This window comes from Diabrotica virgifera, chromosome 1, assembly GCF_917563875.1.
Source record: "Diabrotica virgifera virgifera chromosome 1, PGI_DIABVI_V3a".
NCBI lineage: Eukaryota > Metazoa > Arthropoda > Insecta > Coleoptera > Chrysomelidae > Diabrotica > Diabrotica virgifera.
In genome coordinates, this window is record NC_065443.1 from 121875922 (window position 1) to 121896530 (window position 20609).

Genomic DNA, 20609 nt, shown 5'->3' on the forward strand with positions numbered 1-20609 from the left:
AAATGACATTTTGACAATTATACAATAATATTTTAACAACCATTAATTTATGTTCGACAATATTCGATACAAAATTTAATGCCAAAAATTATATACTAAGCATGTTTTTTGAGGTTCTTAATAAAATTGTTATCTTTAGTTAAAAAATGGCTGAAAAACAAGCTACATTTTCGTAAGTATCTATTTTATTTTCGCACATTATTCCACTAATATAAGGAACCAGTTAATTTAAACACTGTAAATGCGTTTTAGCATTATACCTAAAATAATTAATGGAGGTATTGCAGGACTCATCGGGGTAACATGTGTCTTCCCAATAGATTTGGTGAAGACCAGATTACAGAATCAACAAATTGGACCTCAAGGTGAAAAGATGTACGCAAACATGTAAGTTTTGTATGTTTCTTATTTTCAATTGCTAAAAATGTAGATTTAAATGATTGTAATTTGTGGGTGATTATCTGATGTTGATTTAAAACCAATGGCGCAGTACAAAGTAGATTGTAGGTTGTTCAAAGCAATAGCTCAAAGGAATTTCTTGGTACCGAAGTGGAAAATGACGCGTCACCCTAGAGATCAAGAAATAAACGACCAAATAGAACCTTTTAATACATATTGAAAGTGAGAGATGCTATCACACGCCTCAAAAATAACAAGTCCCAGGAGTTGGCTGTATCATTGCAGAGCAAATTAAACATGAAGGTAACAGCATTATACACCAAATTCACAGCATAATAGTCAAAAGCTGGGAAGACGAATGAATGCCAGAGGAATGGTGCACTGGAATCATATTATGTCCACTGCACAAAAAGGGATATAAGAAAAAGAAAGGATATTGCTTGCGAACAAATGTTACTTTCGACTAAATAAGCAGTTAAAGAACAGAAATTGAAGCCAAAAGACCAAACTAACAATATAGAGAACACTCATCCTACCAGTACTGACATATGGGCCGAAAACATGGACCATCTCGAAAACAGACGCAAGGCGTCTGCTTGTCTTCGAAAGATAGATATTAAAAGAAGAATAATGGGCGCAATGTGAAGAATGGTTATCTGGAGAACTTCGGAATCCTGTACAATAATAGTACATAACTGGGAATCCTGTGTAATAATGGTAGCTGGGTCTTCTGCGAAGTTGATGCTAGTGTTTAGGGCCAAACCAGACGGGCGACTCTGTAGCGCTACCCTGTGGATCCAGAGTGGCTGAAACCGGCGATTTTCTAGCGCCGGCGACTACGCTGCGAAGTGGATCGTTTGGAAGGGTGCGGCGTTTAATATAATGGGTGAGAAAAAACAGTAATTTTAATCAAATGATTAAAAACTTGCCGGCTAATATTTTTTTTAAAAAGTGTGTTCGTCAAAATCAGTGTTTGTAATGTCCATAGTTTTAAATATTTTATAAAATTTCAACGCTTTTTAAAAAATACCAATAAACTCCATAAATGGAATTAAGAAGAACCAGACAAAAACAGCTATATCACAGAATGAAGCACATAAAAAATCAACCAGTATCTGGTATCCTTCTTCTTCTTCTTCACGTGTCATATCAGAATTATCCGACGTTGGCGATCACCATTGCGAAGGCTTCCCAGATAGCACAAGTACGTTTTATGGACATCCAATGGACGTACATCTATGTACATTGGAACGTCCAATGGACGTCCCGCTAAGGTACAATGGACATCCGATGGACGTCCAACGAACGTCCAGAGTTCACAAAATTGGACGTCCATAGAACGTCCGCTACAAACGTACAGTGTACGTTGTTGAAGCTTTCAGTGTACATTTTATGTACATTCAATGTACGTCTTATGGACATTTTTGTAGGGCACTTTTCAGAAAGCAATCTAGTGTCCATAATTTTTTGAATACAGGCTATGGAGACCTACACAGAGGAGAGGAATCGAGATAGGACGACCTTGAAATTTTTGTGCACAATTTTGCCTGTTTGCTTGGTTTCTCGCTAGGGCGGCGGTGGCGTAGAAATAGATGCTACTTTTGCATTGGAGTGAATGTGAAAATTTCGAAAATAATTAATTATTCGTAGTTAATATAAGATTATTGGTTTTGGTGGTTAATATTATTTAAATATGAGTGCCAAGAAAGCTTACACTAAAAGAACTTGCTTCGTACCGGGATTTATATCGAGTTATCGTTCCGATAAAAAATTCAAAAGGGAACTTAACGAAGTTAATAAAGACTTTTTATAAAGATTTGTCTTTATGTTATTTATAACGTTCGTGGATTAAACCTATTCGTTTGTATGTTATTTCCTTCGGTGTAAATAAAATTTGTGCCTATTATTGGTTTTTATTTTAACCTGAAAATTATAGTGATAATAGTAGGACGATCTTGAAAGTTTTTCTGTCGAAACAATGCATTTTTTGAGACAAAATATTTCACAAAAATTAACATTAATTTTATAAAAGTCAGACTATCGTCTGCGTAGTTTATAGACATATATTTTTATTAACTAAATTTAAACATCTGATAGGTAAGCTTTCAGAATATAGATAAATGAAGTATTCAAAAAAAAGCAGTTTAAATTTTGATAAAAAGAATAATTAAAAAAAATTGATCAATAAACTTCAAATTATTTAAATAACTTTTTAAACTTTTTAAAAACAATTACGATCAGTTAAGTCAATTTTTTCAACTAACAAACTTTTTGATATCAGTTACAATGATATTAAAAAATTAATTTGCAGTTGAAATACCATTGGTATATAAATGTGGCAGTTAGATAATGTGACAAAATATTTCCGCTTCAAAATAAGCTGTCCTACATATTAAAGTAATGACAAATTTAAATTTGATGTCACATCTCCATCTACAATGGTATATAAAGAATACACTTTTTACCACACGTCGATATGTTATAAGCTAATTTATTTTTGGCATAAAACATATTCAGCTACAATCCACCAATAAATTAATGTCTAATTACGCTAAAAACAAAAATAAAATGAGTTAAATATTAAATAAGTCCATAAGAGCTAATGTATTTGTAGCACCTATTCGAACACTTGCGCCTCTAGCGGCGATTGCTGAAAGTTGAATTAGAGGTTGAAAAGTTAGCCCACAAACGATGCATTGCGTTTCCACTCCTTCTTACAGGTCTCCATAATACATACATAGCAAAAAGCCTTTAGGTATAGGAAATAGTTCCTATAATACTAAACTTATACTGTAAAGTATTACACAAAATACCTTTTTTATTTCTCTTTATTATAACTTTATGTATACTTTATTATAGGAACTTCATTAATGCACGACTGCACTTGCACGATAAACAGCAAACACAAAGATATCACAGTATGTATACACAGTACAAAGACAAACAGTATTATATTGTATGTAATAACTTAATAAAGACAAAATTTAGATAATGGCGTCCTATAATGCATGCACATTAAAAGAGGTTTATTTCTGTTCTGTTCCTTCCAAACATTATTTCTTAGAACTTGAGAGTCAGTACGGTTGTATATTGCAAGCGGGTTTGCCATTCTGTGAATAATCATAAATAAATCCTCCTTCAGTATTCCACAACAATTAACAGCGATAATCCCCTAAAAGTACCTGCCTAGTACTACCTTTTACCACCGATAGCGTGAAGAGCGACAAAGTTGTCAAGAAGATTCTCATTTAGTTTGGCGGGAAATTTAAGAGTTACAAAATGCACATTTAAGATTTAAATTGGTAGTGTAGGTTTAATTAAAATAATTTTAGTGGTTCAGTGTTTTAATTCGATGATGAAAAAATATGTGACTACATTTATTAGAAGTTTCTTGTATTCTACTAATAATATTGCTCTGATTAAAACAAGAAGCTATATATAATTACTCATAATAATAGTCGCATTTTGTGTAAAATCTCCATGGACCACAAATGGATGTCCAATATACGTTGAATTCAAACGTCCAATGGACGTCGCGTAATGGACGTGCATAGTACATCCAGTTTTGGTCCATGGACGTTTGGACTTTAAATGTACGTTATATGGACGTCCACCGGACGTTGTGTGCTATATGGGTTCTCGATCTTCTGCAATATGGAACAATTGTCCAGCATTTGATATCTGAGTCCATTCACGAATGTTTTTTAACCAAGAAACTTGTTTTCTTCCTACACCTCTACGACCCTCTATTTTGCCTTTAAGGATCAGTTGTAATATTTTATATCGACTTCCCCTCACTATATGTCCCAGATAAGACATTTTTCGATGTTTAACAGTCTTTAGCAGTTCTCTGGTATCTGGTATCCTACAGACGTAAAATAGTTTGATACAACCTGACAACAGTGACAACTGAGTGAAAGTGAAAAACATGTTAGCTTGCAACCCCCTTTTAACTTATATCTTATCGTTTTGTTTTCAACAAAACAATAAAACCTTTTTTGACCTATAGGATGGGACTATGGGACCCCACTATTTAACATAAATAAACAAACAAGATGAATGTATTTGTTTTGTTTAGTTCAAATGCATCCAATGTACCTGTAATAAAATATAAATAGAAAAAACATTGCTTATGGGATTTATTTTGCCCTATAAATATGCCCTCGGGTTCTTGTATCACATATAGCTGGTCTGTTTTGCACTTCAATCAAAAACCGTTTCGAATCGAAATTCATTTTAGGTGTTCACCCTATAAATTCTCGTAAACATCTGCGGCAGCTACAAAAGTGGTCCGTCTGAATGGCGTTTGCCACTAGTGGACGCCACTAGCAGTGAGGCTCGGTGAAGAACCCACGGTAAATCATCGGAAGCTGCTTTGTGGATCCACAGAGTAGCGCTGCAGAGTGGCCCGTCTGGTTTGGGCCTAAAGTTCACGCTTTGCGTGCATTTCTTCTAGTTTCAATTTTATGTTCACTCAATTGTGTCATAACCTTTCTTCGCCATTCACTTCTTCTTCTTCTGGGGCAGTTCATTACCAAAGGTGTGTTTTTCTGCGTACTTTGCGGCCTTATACCTTCCCTTTAAGTATTATTCGTAATAGGTTATATTTGTCATTATATACCCTGGGTACGAAGTCTTTCTTTTCTTGATCATAGTTATAAGTTCTGAAACTCTGTTTATGCGATATTTTCTAAACAGACAACATTTACCTACTTACTCCGTGACGTTACACCCCTTCGTGGGTTTTAGCCGACTCAACAACATGCCTCCACTCTTCTCTGTCTTGAGCAATCTCATCTATTCCAATTCTCCACGCCCATAGCTTTCAGCAAATACTATTGACTGTAATACATCAAATACTATTGACTGTTATACATCAAATACTATTGACTGTAATACATCCAACTCCCACAGAAATCTGGAAGCACGTTGCCACTTGCCACTAGCGCGCTAGCGCCACTGTCGGCTTGAAGTGAAACTACGTTTTGAAAATGTAAAATTTGCCGTAAACATTCAAATTTAATTTTATGAATTTTTGAATAACGAGCTAATTTTGCTAAATTAAATTAAAATAAAAATAGTTCAAACACTTATACAAAAACAACATTAAGGCAATTTTATAAATGTAAGGTTATATTGCTCTGGTTATCACCGCACACTACTATAGATGTCGCTATATTGTTTGCTTCCTAAAATATAATGGGAAATGTCAAGAGTTGTATGTATTACAGTCAATAGTATTTGAATACATCCAACTCCCACAGAAATCTGGAAGCACGTTGCCACTAGCGCCACTGTCGTTACCAGTGAAACTACGTTGTGACAACGTAAAATTTGACTTAAATATTCAAATTTAATTTTATAAATTTTTAAATAACAAGCTAATTTTGCTAAATTAAATTAAAATAAAAATAGTTCAAACACTTATATAAAAACAATAATAAAGCAATTTTATAAATGTAAGGTTAGATTGCTCTGGTTATCACCGTAGACCGCCTAGATGGCGCTATTTTTTTGCTTCCTCAAATGTAATGGCAAATGTCAAGAGTTGTATGTATTACAGCCCATAGTATTTGCTTTCTAGGTCTCCTGCTTTACATCGCTTATATCGCCACCGGAGTCGAGGGCGTCGATCCGCGTGGTCTTCTAGTTTACAGTGACAACATTTACTTATTAATAAATAACTGTTTATTTTAGATTAGATGCATTTAAAAAGACGTTTAAGACGGAAGGATTTTTTGCACTGTATAGAGGGGCCGGAGTTAATTTACTATTAATAACGCCAGAAAAGGCATTAAAGCTCGCAGCGAATGATTTTTTTAGATACCATTTATCAACTGGAGGGCAAGTATTGAATTGAATATTTTTAAATCATTCAATTATTTTTTGTAACATTTTCGTAGATATTATCTATTATATTTAATAACAATCAACAACAATTTTACTTATGTTCAAATAAGTTGTGAATTTTATTCTCTTTAAATGTTATAGTAGATAACATACACTATTCATTGATTTTAAAACATAAAAAAATGTTTTAAAAATGGCAAAATTCTACAGAACAAGTTACTTTAGATATGAAATTCAAATAAATAATAACACATTTGAACTGTGTCACATTTATTTGATTATTATGGTAGGGGAGCCCAAGCGGGGATTTTTGCAGTTACTCGAGCGCGTCAGATTATCATATGGGGAGAAGTCTGGTACCCTGCAGATGTACCTCTACCATATATTGGCTCTTAACACAGAGAAGTTCGTTAAGGGGGGCCCGAAAAAAAATCTATCCTTAAAAATACTTGAAATTGTCAGATTAAGATAAGGTAAGTTAAGTAGGTACATACAAAAGAGTATATATTTCAAAAATCTGATGATTTGAGCGGGGCGTAAGGAAATGGGTGATTTAAAAAAGTTTCACACAAAAAAGCGAATATTTCGCGAAATGAACATCAGATCGAAAAACTAAAAAATACGTCTTTACTATTTTTCAAAAATCTATCGAATGGTACTAAACATGACCGTCCATGGAGAGGGGTGGGGGGTAAATTAAAAATTTTAAATACAAACCCCGCGATATTTCGCAAAATGAACATCAGATCGAACAACTGCAAAATACACTTTAAAATGTTTTTGAAAAATCTATCGAATGGTATGGTTTGTTCAACGGTAAATGGTTGAGTTCAATTAGTGCGGTCGTAAATATTATTAAATTTATCTGACCTGGCCCATTATTAAGACCCACCCGGAGCGATAAGCCACCGAGGTAGACAGAGTTGGTCTTTTGCAATTAACACTGACTAGACGGTACTCCCATAATAAAGCCTGAAATAAATTTTACCTGAAACCGGGCCTTTTATACTATTATCGGTTAATCCAGGATGTTTATAGTGGTAACTAATTGAACTCAAACCATTTACTGTTAAACATACCATACCAAACACGACACCCCACGGATGTGGGGTGTGGGGTTACTTTAAAATCTTAAATGGGACCCCCCAATTTTTATTGCAGATTTGGATTCCTTACTTAAAAATAAGCAACTTTTATTCGAGACATTTTTTCGAATTATGGATAGATGGAGCTATAATCGGAAAAAAGATTATTGGAAATGGAAAATTTAATTAAAAAGTGGAAAGTCCCCACTAAAATGGAAAATTTTACTTAACTTTTTTTGGTTTTAGGACCTAAGAATCACAACCCAATAGGTTCCCATAACGCTCGAGTGACTGCAAATTTAGCATACTTTGCTCCCCTACCATTATCAGAGATAATGCGAATACACTTTCTTTGTTGCCCAAACACTTTATCAATATGACAAGAGTGACCCAAGGACAGAATAGCATATGTAAGATGAGAATGGAAATTGCTATGATAAGCTGTTAAAATAGTTTCCCTGGAAGTCACTTGCACAAGGTTCCTGAAAAGGAAAAGTTATCGTGAAAGCTTTTTTGATAGATTAACTATATGTTTTTCCCAGGTTAATCCCACATCCAAATGTATCCTCAGAAACTTCGCCTCGGTTGCACATTGTGGTAGAGCAAGTTGTGGTAGCTTCCAATGCCAGTGTTATTTCTTAAAATAAAATTAACACTTTATAACTTCGAGTTGTTCAAGGAGAGACGGTTAGTTAAAAACCAATCAAATAAGTTTTTTTCAGATACACTCCTGGCCAAAAAAACCGGGACACCTTAAAAATGGGTCATTTTTTTCTATAGCAGTTCGAAATCTATCAAGAAACAAGGATATCAGTCTTTTTGCATTTCTCTTACTAAGCATGGCCTATCAGCAAACCAAGAATGACGTGTTTTGTTCTATTTAAACACCCCGATAAAGACATATTGTTTTGAAGCTATTTCTTTGTGGCATTTATGTAAATTACTATTCTAAAGGTATGATTTCAGAAACGACTTCAAACGGTAGATGCAACTGCAAACGACAGTTGCAGTTGTCGCCGTGACAGACGTCACTACTTTGCACTATTAATTTGTATGAAACTGATTCAAACATCTGACTGCAACTGCTGTCCGGCAAAACGTCAGTTGCTAATAATTATATTGATAACTACTGTAATTGTCGTCTACAGTCGGCAGACGGCACAATTTAAGTTAAAAAATGATTTTATTGACATTTCGACTTCCACCTCGAACATCGTTATCAGTAATATTTTGTATTTTGATAACGACATTCGAGGTGGAAGTCGAAACGTCAATAAAATCATTTTTTAAGTCAAATTTTGGCATATTTCCCAGTTAGAATAGTAATTTCGATAATGAGAATAGTTCATCACTATCAAATAGTTCAAAATTTTTTCTAATTCCTCTGGCGAAAAAATATTTTTTACTTACTCTGAATCTCCATAAAAATGAGTTACTATTTTTAGGGTATTGCCAGTATACAAGCAAGTCATCGCTGGAGGTTTGGCAGGTTTATGCCAACTGATTATAACGACACCAATGGAACTTCTAAAGATCCAAATGCAAGATGCGGGAAGGGTCGAGGCAGCTACAAAAATGGGGAGTCAAGGTATAAAAAAATAGTCAATTTGTTTGTTTCATTTATCTGTTATTGGTCTTCATTCGTTTAAGTTGATCAACCACCTTCCCTCCTTCATCCTTGCCGCGTGGCTAATCTATCATCATTTTTTTCTGCAATATATTTCCAAAATATGTATAACTCTGCGGTTCTGTGTTGCAGGAATTTCTTTCTGATTTTGTCTATTGTTTTGTATTGTTACTCCTTTCATTGAACGGTCCACCGTTTTTTGTACTACTCTTAGTTTGACTATTCTTTTGAAGTGTTTATACACAAAGATTAATAGACTAATGGGTCGATAATTTTCAGTTAAGTCAGTTATTTTCTTTTTGTGCACAAGAGTGCACAAAGTGCTCTGCACAAAGTGCTCTGCACAAGAGATTTAAAGTTGAAGCTAAGAGTTAGGTTCGCTAGGTGCTCCGTTTTCTCGAGTTTTCTTTTATGGAATGGAAGCTTGGACCTTAAATGCGGCATCGATGATAAAACTAGACTCATTCGAGCTGTAGGTATACAGAAGAATTCTGAAAATATCGTGGACAGATCATATCACAAACAAGGAGTTTCTGAAGTAAGATGAATAAAGAAAGGGAAATCTTAAATACCATCAAAACAAGAAAATTAGAATATCTATTCTCTGACATATTACATATGAAGATATATACAACTTACTCCAATTGATTATTCAGGGAAAGATTCAAGGAAAAAGAAGCATAGGGAGAGGCAGAATATCGTAGCTGCGCAACCTGAGAGAATAGTACGGATGTACATCAAATGAACTTTTCAGAACAGCCGTCTCTAAAGTCAAAATAGCCATGATGATTGCTCACCTCCGTCGCGGATATGGCACTTTGAAGAAGAAGATTTAATAAAACTGCTACAGCCTTATTTCATTTAGACGGTATCAACTTTTCTTGTAAAGATATAAGTATTCAAAAGTTTTTATATCTTAAGGAACAGGGTCTCGCCTCCATTCTTGAGAGATTTAATAGTTATTACCTAGTCCATCATCTCCTGGTGATTTACTAGCTTTCATCATTTGCCATTGCTTGTCTGACTTAGAACCTTGAACCCTGATTTTTCCATTGCCTTTTTTAGCCTTATTTATTTTTGGATATGGGACTACTGATGAGGGGGAAAAGACCTCCGAAACCGGTATAGACTCTTCCTGCACTCTCCGATTTAACCAGAGTATTATGCAGCTGCTGCATTTTCGTGTTGCAAAGAAATTGAAAATGTTTATACATTTTTAATTCATTTACTCTTTGATGTATCATGAGCTTTACTTGTTTTCTTGGTCTCTTTCGTTATTAATTCTTGTCGCACTCCCAAGCTGGTCCTGGCTACAACTAGATAGTGGTCACTATATAATTCAGCTCCTCGTTTTACTCTTACGTCCTTAATACATTGCCTTGCTGATCTATTTACTAACACAAAGTGTATGATGGATCTTTGCCTCTACTTTTGACTTCTCTTGTATATTTATGTGCATCTTTGTGTTTAAAAAACGTGTTCATTATTATTAAATCAGTTTCTCTGCAAATATCAATAATACGTTCTCCATTGTCATTTTTTATTTCTTCTCCATATGGTCCTAATACATCTTGGGTATGTTCATCTCTTACACCCACTCGACCATTTAGATCCCCCAGTACTATAGTATTGCCTTCTAAACTGTCTATTATTTCTGAAGCCTTGTCCCAGAATATGTCTTTGCTAGCTGCTCTTTCGTCATCATTTTGCAAGTCAAAATAGCCATGATGATTTCCCACCTCCGTCGCAGATATGGCACTTTGAAGAAGAAGATTTAATAAAACTGCTACAGCCTTATTTCATTTAGACGGTATCAACTTTTCTTGTAAAGATATAAGTATTCAAAAGTTTTTATATCTTAAGGAACAGGGTCTCGCCTCCATTCTTGAGAGATTTAATAGTTATTACCTAGTCCATCATCTCCTGGTGATTTACTAGCTTTCATCATTTGCCATTGCTTGTCTGACTTAGAACCTTGAACCCTGGTTTTTTCCATTGCCTTTTTTAGCCTTATTTATTTTTGGATATGGGACTACTGATGAGGGGGAAAAGACCTCCGAAACCGGTATAGACTCTTCCTGCACTCTCCGATTTAACCAGAGTATTATGCAGCTGCTGCATTTTCGTGTTGCAAACAAATTTAAAATGTTTATACATTTTTAATTCATTTACTCTTTTGTAGGAGTATTAAGGAATCTTTCTTGTTGGAACTTTTACCACGCTGAGCAGATGAGTTGTGAATTATTTAAAATTCTCTCATCTTAATTTCCTCGGCATCCTGTTTGATTTATAAATTTTGCAAATCTCAGGAGGTGTAACCAAAGAAAGTATTCCACCTGTTGTCAATCTGGTGGTATGGAGACGATATTTATTGTCGTTTTCTGTGCTACTTCGATTGATAATTTACTTTGTTTTCGGTAGATGGCTCTAGTTCATCCGTAACATTTCTTTCTTTGCAATTCGGAGTGACCCAAAGTATGATACGTGGAGAAATCGGAGAGAAGAGGATATGGGACTACCGATGAGTGGGAAAAGACCTCCGAAACCGGTATAGACTCTTCCTGCACTCTCCGATTTAACCAGAGTATTATGTAGCTGCTGCATTTTCGTGTTGCAAAGAAATTGAGAATGTGTATACATTTATTATTTATTTTTGTTTGATTTGTAGATGTATTGTTTGCATGAAAGGTTATTTCTAATATCGTCCAAGTAAGCTTGGATTTGCAGAAGTCTCCTGAATTATTGTTACTTCACTAAATTTTTGATATAATATTCATGTACTTTGAAAGTATTGGATTTATTCACTATTTCAGGACAACAGATTAAAGAAAAACTGACAGCTACAAAATTGGCTTTAAATATAATTAAAACAGATGGTATCTTTGGCTTCTACAAAGGTACTGGTGCTACTGCCTTGAGAGATGTATCGTTTTCTATGGTCTATTTTCCCCTTTTCTTCGCATTGAATGAATTAGGACCTAAAAGAGCCGATAGTAAGTAATGTGTTATATTTATTATTTTTATGTTTTTAAAAAAGTTTCTTGACAATAAATTCCAGAAAAAATCTAGGGTAAAATCAATTCTTGATGTCAAAATGAGAGAGCATACGTTAGAAAATATTCTACTAATTTAGCAGTATTTCATTCTTTTTCTTTTGACAGGTGATACAATCTTCTGGGCCACTTTTTTTGCTGGACTAGGTGCTGGTGGAGTTTCAGCGTTAAGTGTTACTCCTTTCGATGTTGTTAAAACAAGACTGCAAACAGCAAAAAAAGCTGCAGGAGAAGATTTTTACACAGGAATACCAGATGCTTTTAGGTAAGGTAATAACTATTAAGTGAATGAAATTACTTTTACTAGGTGATAAAGAAATTCGAATATCCATCATCCCTGGTGGTAGTGTATGTCTGAACGTAGTCTGCTTTTAACTCGATACATTTGACACATCTATGATCAACCTTCTGTGGCGACACGCTTCAATTACTATTTTGCTAATTTTAATTTTTAATAACTTTTTCAAAATGAAATAATACGTCCCATTTAGAGAGAGAGAGAGAGAGAGAGAGAGAGAGAGAGAGAGAGAGAGAGAGAGAGAGAGAGAGAGAGAGAGAGAGAGAGAAAATTTGTTGTTTCTAAAAATGAGTTTACATTTATAAAACAGAACGTGGTATAGTACAAACACAGTACAAGATACATTAAAATACTAACTAAAAAATTTCCATAATAAAAAAAAATAATAATAATAAAATAATAAAAAAAAATAATAAAAAAATAAAAAAAAATAATAAAAAAAAAATAATAAAAAAAAATAATAAAAAAGCCATCAATTAGCGCAACTGTCCTCAAAAAATTCCTCGATACTATAATAACATTTAGATAATAAAAACTTCTTGATTGCTCTTCGGAATACAAAAATATTGCTTGAGGATCTTATATTGAGTGGTGAGTCAATCTTATATTGAGTCATTTAAAATTCACAAACCATATGCATAGAAGGGCCTGTTAAATTTTAAGAAACGAAATATATCAGTATTCAGGTAAAATGCCTTCTCAGCTTTTAAAACAGCAGATGTTAATGGTCTGTTCAGTTTATGGGAAACAAAATTCCACATGTCAATAAATCAGTCTTCCACTTCTTTAAAAACCACAGACACGTAAAACTAATGTTTGTAGGTCAGTATAGTCACAGCGGTCACCCGGGGCAGTCACACCACCACACTCGCAAAGAATAACAAACCCTCTTTCGAGAAATATTCACGCTATTTTACCGACACAAATAAATATATTGTTGACAGTTTGTTGTCTTTACATTTATTTTAATTTCATGTAATTGTTTCCATAAACCACCACGGAACACTTCTTTAACCCGTATCAAAAATACATTTTCTCGAGGTCTGCATAGTAGGCTTCCGTGGCAGAAATGAACTCTTCATTCGGCTCAAATTTCTGCCGGCGAGTGACTTTTTCAAGTTTGGAAACAAAAATAAGTCATACAGGGCCAAACCTGGAGAATGCAGTGGATGGGACAGCACTTCGTAGCCCAATTCGACCAATTTGGCCATGGCGATGGCGTAGGTGTGCGCCGGTGCGTTGTCATGGTGAGAGAGTACTTTTATCATCCCAATTGAGGCTACTTTTCTGCAATTTGACGTCGACTCGGCTCCATAATGTGGCGTAGTAAAGCCGTGTGACTGTTTTGCCCCTTTACAGAAAGTTAATATAAATCACACCTTGTGAATCTCAGAAAATAATGGCCATCACCTTTCCGGCCGAGACAGTCTTCTCTCTCTTAGGAGCATGATCGACTGTTCCTTTGTGTCTGGTGTATACCGGTGTTTCGTCAACGGTTATGAAGCAACGTAGAAACTCATTTCAATTGCGCTACCAAACTGCGAATCTGATTCAGCTGAGATTTTAACATAAGCCGCCTACAAGAATGTATTACACTATTACACAATATGTACTAGATTTTCCTTGCGATAGTGGCGCCATTGGACGGAGAGGCTAATAAGTACTTATCGGAGTACCCACGTAGTATACTTTCACGTTCTTCTGATTAGTTACAGATGAGTTAGTTATCGCTTGGAATGCGATACCACAGAACTACATCACCTACAGTCGGAAAAATTAAAGAATACCCATGAACGATCACATCAATCACATATTGTGTATTTGCTGTTTTTTTTTCATAAATAACAAACGAGAGAGATAGATTATTATTAATAATCTGAATAATATATGATTGATGTGATCGTTCATGGGTATTCTTTCATTTTTCCGACTGTAGGTGATGTAGTTCTGTGGTATCGCATTCCAAGCGATAACTAACTCATCTCGAAGTATTTGTACATTTCGTGGAGATGCAGTAACAAATCTTCCATCACGATCACTCATGTTCTACATCTCATAAATTGAGGATAAATCCCGTCAACTCGGTAACAAGAGAAATATGAAAGGTGTGGAAACAAGAGATGACTTATTCAACATACAAGTGCTATTACAAAGATATGGAGATATGAACTGTAATTTCCATGCCTGCTTTATTTATTATAAAAAGGCGTTTAACATAGTTCAACACAACAAAATAGTAAGTTAAATTGACTGAAACTTTGCAGAGAGGTTGTTTTGGCCATACTTATTGATCAAACCAGTTGAAATATGCAAATGAAATTGTGTGTGTTTTAAAACGTAGTTATTGCGCATTGCGTGATTATGCGTAGTAAACAGTAAACATTTTGAGAATAAAGTTGAAATTTAATTTAAAACAGTAATATTTGCAAATGTCAATAAAGTATAAAATAATATTAAATTAAAAACCTTATTGTAACCATTTTTCTGGTTACACATCCGTGGCTTCTAAAAATGCAAGCCAAGCAGATGCTGGAGCAAAACAAGATGAGGGAATTCTATGATTTGCAACTCACATCCCATCTGTCTAGAGCGGAAGAATTCCAATGAAAAATGGACCCTTACATACACAGATAGGACTGATAGGAGTAATACTAATAGAAATAAAAATGAATAACCATTTTCATTTCGTTGTAACACAAAGCCAAAGCCGTCTTAAATTTCAGTTCGCTTAGAGAGCGCTACAATCACTTTGACCGAACGGTTTCAAAACTCGTTAGTTTTATGCATTCTCTGATGAAAAACTAACGAGTTGTGAAAATTGTTCGGTCAAAGTGCTCTTTGACCGAAGAACAAAGAAAAAAAACTAAAAAACTTTTAGCGCTCTCCAAGCGAACTGAAATATAAGGCTGCTTTTCCTTTGTATTTCAACGAAACGAAAATGGTTATTCATTTTTATTTAATAGTAATTTTTGATTTTTTTAGGAGAATATTTCTAAAAGAAGGCCCAAAGGCGTTTTTTAAAGGAGGATTTTGCAGAATTTTGGTGATCGCCCCCCTCTTTGGTATAGCTCAAATGGTGTATTTTTTGGGTATTGCTGAATGGTTGCTAGGTGTTGACAAATATGCAATATTAAGAGAAGAGCATAAATCCAAAAAGAATTAAAAATAATTGAATATTTTAAATTTTTCATTATATTTATCGATATATTAATTATGTGTTTGTTTTTCACCAAAATCTCCTTCCACCAAAATGTTTTTCTAGTTCTATAAATTAACTTTACCATATTTGTTTTTAAAAAATTACTCTAATTATTGACTATATGGCTTAAATTCACTAAGCTTTTTAAATAATAAAATAAAGTATTCGACCAAATTTAATAATTTAAAGCCTAATGTGTAGGGAATTGTAGTGCTCTCAAACGATATCTTATTTGACCCCTATTTGCAAGTAAAAAATGTTAAGTGATTCTTACCCAGGCTTAGGGGTAAAATTTATGTAATCAAAAATAACGGAACAATGTGTCCCCTTTAATCAGAAATGTGTCCCCTGTCGTTGGTTTTCATAGGGTTTCCTCTATTTCTCTATCTCTCATTTCCCCATGTGTGCCTTCACTTCAACTAAAGCGAGGTCTTCCTCTTTTCCTTCTACCATTGGTTGCCATACTAGGATTTGTTTTAGAAGTCGATCTTCAAACATTCTTTGGACATGTCCATACCATCTTAGTTGCTGGGTACCGATATTCTCTACTATTGTGTAATTTGATTTCATGATTTCTCTTATTCTACTGTTAGTAACTCTCACCAATCTCGATTTTCCTGCCGAACGTGTCCAGAAATCCATTTCCGTTTCCTCAAGTTTTCTCTTGTATCGCTCCTTAATCTGCCATCATCATCATCATCATCATCATTTGGCTCTACAACTCTATGTGAGTCTTGGCCGCGTTTACTATTTCCCTCCATTGTTGTCGGTCCTGAGCAGCTATTTCCCATTGCTGTACTCCCATTTTGCGTAGATCGCTGGCTACTGCATCCTTCCATCTCTTTCTTGGGCGACCAACTGACCTTTTTCCATCGGGCCTTTCCCAGAATGTGGCGTTTAGAAGTCTTTCGTCACTTGATCTTAGTACGTGACCTGCCCATCGTATTCTGTTTGATTTAATGTAGCGTACTATGTTTTCATCTCCGTATATTGTCTGGAGTTCATCATTGTGTCTTCTCCATTCTCCTGTTGTCTCTTCTCTGCAAGGCCCATAGATAGTCCGCAGTATCTTTCTTTCAAGTACCAGTAATTTTGTTGTTTCCCGCTGATTCAGAGTCCATGTTTCGCTTCCATACGTTATTGTGGGACGAATTATTGTCTTATATACTCTTATTTTTGCTGGTCTTGAGAGTATTTTTGATTTAAGTAGGGTCCTTAATGAGTAATATGCCCTGTTTCCTGCAATAATCCTGGCTGCCACGTCCTTTTCATAGTTATTTTCAGATGTTATGATCGCTCCCAGGTACTTAAATTCTTTGACGACTTCAAAATTGTATTCATTAACTGTTACGTTTTGTCTAACCCTTGGTCTTGGGTTCTTCGTAACCACCATGTACTTGCCTTAATCTGCCATACATTTAATAATTGTTTTATATGTTCTACTTTGAAACAAACTTCAAGTGACTCAGAGAGCTATGGAACAGAAAATGTTATAACATTAAGCTCAGCGATCGCAAATCCAATGAAAAAATAAGAAGACAATCAACAGTAACAGCTGACTGTTGCAATCCAAAAGATTTCCATGTTAAAATGGAACTGGGCAGGACACCTAGAAAGAATAGAAGACAACTGTTGGACGAAGCGAATTGTTGGATCGCGACAGAGGGCAAGTAAGAGAAGTACATGCAGACCTCAAACCAGCTAGACTGATGGCATCAACCAAATGGCTGGTTACGAATGTATGCCATAAACATCGGCCAGAAGTCAATGGACACTACTAAGAAAGGCTTACATCCGACGAAGGATGAAATAACTGTTGATGATATTCTACGTTTGTTACTACTTGTAATTGATTGGTCCCAAAGTATATTATTTAGAATGAGAATGGATATTACTTTTCTTCCCTGGTTGTTTCTTTCTTCTAACATGTTGTCTATATTCCATTCTGTCGTCGTCAAAACTTGACCGAGAACGGATGTATATAAAGCATTTACCTGTGCTAAAAATAATAATTACTGTTATCAGTTTCCCATTAATACCTAATTATACTTTAATGTAATTGAAGTGTTAAAATAAATCTGTTGTGATATGAAACAGTTATTTAGACTTTAAATTAAAGTTATTAATTATAATAAAACAAACTAAATAATAGTGTTTTTAAGAAGAAATCTGCGCCTTTTGTCGAAGTGGGCAAAATTTCTTCATACGCGAAATTTACAAAGTATTGTAGTTTAAGTGCGGTAAATTAAAAACTCATTAGGTGCTTAACTACTACTTGGACAGAAACTTCTTTTTGTGGACCACTCGATTCAGGTCGGTAAGTGGTTATTTTAAATAATATAATTTAAGAATTACATTTATCGAAAATGTTGATTAAAGTTAAATTCAAAACAAATACAGGTTAACCGTGTTTGGATAAAGAATAAAATATAAATATGGCTGCAGGAGGAATGCAACCGACTACAATAAACGAAGCGTTTTTAATGCAACAAAATAATAATTTATTTCAAGAAAATTGTCAACGTTCCCAAAACGAACAATTATTATATACAGAATGGGTAAAAGTCAGCAATGAAAAAGATCAACTACATAGTATGATCACGCAAATGCAAACACATATAAGTATGGTAACAAAATAATTATTGACCTACCCTCGTATACCAGCTCCCGTCTCCGCACAGAAAGAACACTATCGATGTTTCGAGATACGCCGATGCAGCGCCGATGACGTCCAAGCGGTCGAGTCACATGGACATAGCTGGAGATATATAGATATTTCTGGAATATCTGTATCGCATATATAAATAGGACATATTTGTAAATAGAGTTAGTCTTAAGCTAAAGTTTGTAAAGTAAACTTGTATAAATAAAAAAATAAAGTCGTATATAAATTACGAACCGCTAGTTTTATTGTAATTAGAAGTAATTACACTAATCACGCTACAGTTGGTGTCGGTGTTCGGTTAACTTAGTGCGATATAAATAAGTGAATTACAGAGAGACTTTAAAAGACTTTTGAACTTTATTCGTCGGGAATAACCGGAGTGCGTTAATTGTTCGGTATTCGGAAAGACTTTAAAATACTTTTGGACTTTATTCGTCGGGAATAGTTAAAGTGCGTTGATTGTTCGGTATTCGGAAAGACTGTTAAAAGACATTTTGGAAAGTACGTGTGTGCCGACCAAAGATGTTGCTACAAGAACTTACAGTAAAACAGCTCCGTGAACAGCTCGAGGAACGGGATCTGGACAGCAGTGGGCTCAAGATAGTCCTACAAGCACGACTCGAGGATGTCCTCACGAAGAACGGAGAAGACCCAAAGACGTTCCACTTCCAGTCAGCAGAACAAGTAATCTTATCGAAATTAAAAACTGTTTCTGAAACGATCGATGAAACTTCTAGAAGAAGCGACGAGAAACTTGAAGAAGTTAGTAGAAGAAGCGACGAGAAACTTGAAGAAGTTAGTAGACAGAACAACGAGAAATTTGAAAGTGTTTCTCAAAAGATCGATGAAACTTCTAGAAGAAGCGACGAGAAACTTGAAGAAGTTAGTAGACAGAACAACGAGAAATTTGAAAGTGTTTCTCAAAAGATCGATGAAACTTCTAGAAAAAGCGACGAGAAATTTGAAAGTGTTTCTCAAGTAATTAAAGACGTTTGTAGACAGAATGACGAGAAATTTGAAGAAGTTTCTAGAACATTCGATAAGATGCAGAAAAGTGTAGAGACCGTAGAAGAAAAGATCAAACAACTAGAGAGCATGATAACCGATACAAAAGTACAACCATCAGTTAATGCAGCAGCGTTAGATCCGGTAGTGAAAGATGAACTACCGAGAGACGAAACGTCGCATAATATGAGATTCAAATTACCACCATTCGATGGAAAGTCCTCTTGGTCCATATATCTTAGACAATTTGAAGCTATTGCGACCGCCAATCATTGGACCGAACAGGAAAAGGCTGTTTCCTTGACTGCTGCTTTGCGAGGTGATGCTGCAGATATATTAAGATCAATTCCTAAGGGTCAAGAAAATTGTTACCAGACCTTGTTCACTCGTCTAGAAAAACGCTATGGAGATGCCCATCTACAACAAGTATACAAAGCACAACTGCGAAGTAGAAGTCAACGAGCAAGTGAGAATCTGCAAGAATTTGAAGCAGATGTGGCTCGTGTGGTGCGGTTGGCTTATCCAGAGGTGCCAGACAGCGTTTTAGAAGAAATTGCAGTAGATACCTTCGTCAATGGGCTGAAAGATAATGAACTACAGAAAGCTTTACGACTAGCAAGACCGAAAGTTTTAGATGAAGCACTTGCTATTGCATTGGAACACGAAACGGCTAGTCAAACTTCACGAGGCCATAGAGTAAGAACCATTGAAGAAAGTGACGAACACAACGATGAACGTCTGGAGGAAATGGTACGGAGGGTGATTCGTGACACGATGCTGAAGAGACGCATGAAGAGGGCTGGAAGAGTTGGTTCAAATACAGATGCTTCCTCGATACGGCCATGCAGTGAAAGTTGTAATCACCGGCTTAAAGTAGATGAACAGCTTTGCCCTGTGAGACGAACTACCGTCGTTAATGAGCAATGGCAGCCACAACAGTTACAAGAAGCCCAAGAAGACGATCCATGTATAAAAAGAGTATTGGATTGGATGCGTCGAGGTGAGAGACCTAGTTGGCAAAACATTAGTGCATGTAGTCCGGAAGTCAAGGCCTACTGGAGCCAATGGAATTGCCTGATACTAAAAGATGATCTTCTGTACAGAACCTTTGAGAACGATGATGGTACAGAATCTAAGCTTCAGTTGATTGTACCTAAAAGTAAAGTGTCAGAAGTATTGCGTCAGTTGCATGACGGTACATCAGGTGGACACTTTGGTATTACGAAGACTCTGCAAAAGGTTCGAGAACGGTTCTATTGGGTGAACTGTAAAGATGATGTAAGAAGATGGTGCCAGAAATGTGAACTGTGTGCATCCGGTAATGGTCCAGTTGGTAAAAAGAGAGCACCCATGAGACAGTATAATGTTGGCAGTCCTATGGAAAGAGTAGCAATCGACATTGCAGGTCCATTTCCAGAAACTGATGCT

General features: G+C 35.4%; 1 protein-coding gene across 1 annotated transcript; it reads left to right on the forward strand.

Annotated features, from left to right (window-relative positions):
* The first annotated feature begins 22 nt into the window (after nt 1–22).
* On the forward strand, nt 23–15523 carry LOC114324358 (mitochondrial glutamate carrier 1). The gene is made up of 7 exons (XM_050643924.1): nt 23–172; nt 253–387; nt 6097–6243; nt 8780–8922; nt 11775–11954; nt 12123–12279; nt 15295–15523. The coding sequence occupies exons 1-7, from the start codon at nt 147–149 to the stop codon at nt 15473–15475; spliced, it is 969 nt and encodes a 322-aa protein (XP_050499881.1). The 5' UTR covers nt 23–146; the 3' UTR covers nt 15476–15523.
* The last annotated feature ends 5086 nt before the right edge of the window (nt 15524–20609 follow it).

Bases quoted from the DNA above. Each gene is read 5' to 3' on its own strand.
- LOC114324358 (XM_050643924.1), top strand. From the start codon at position 147: ATGGCTGAAAAACAAGCTACATTTTC. The intron at 388-6,096 runs GTAAGTTTTGTA...TGTTTATTTTAG, and splicing joins GAAAAGATGTACGCAAACAT to ATTAGATGCATTTAAAAAGA. The intron at 11,955-12,122 runs GTAAGTAATGTG...TTCTTTTGACAG, and splicing joins AGGACCTAAAAGAGCCGATA to GTGATACAATCTTCTGGGCC.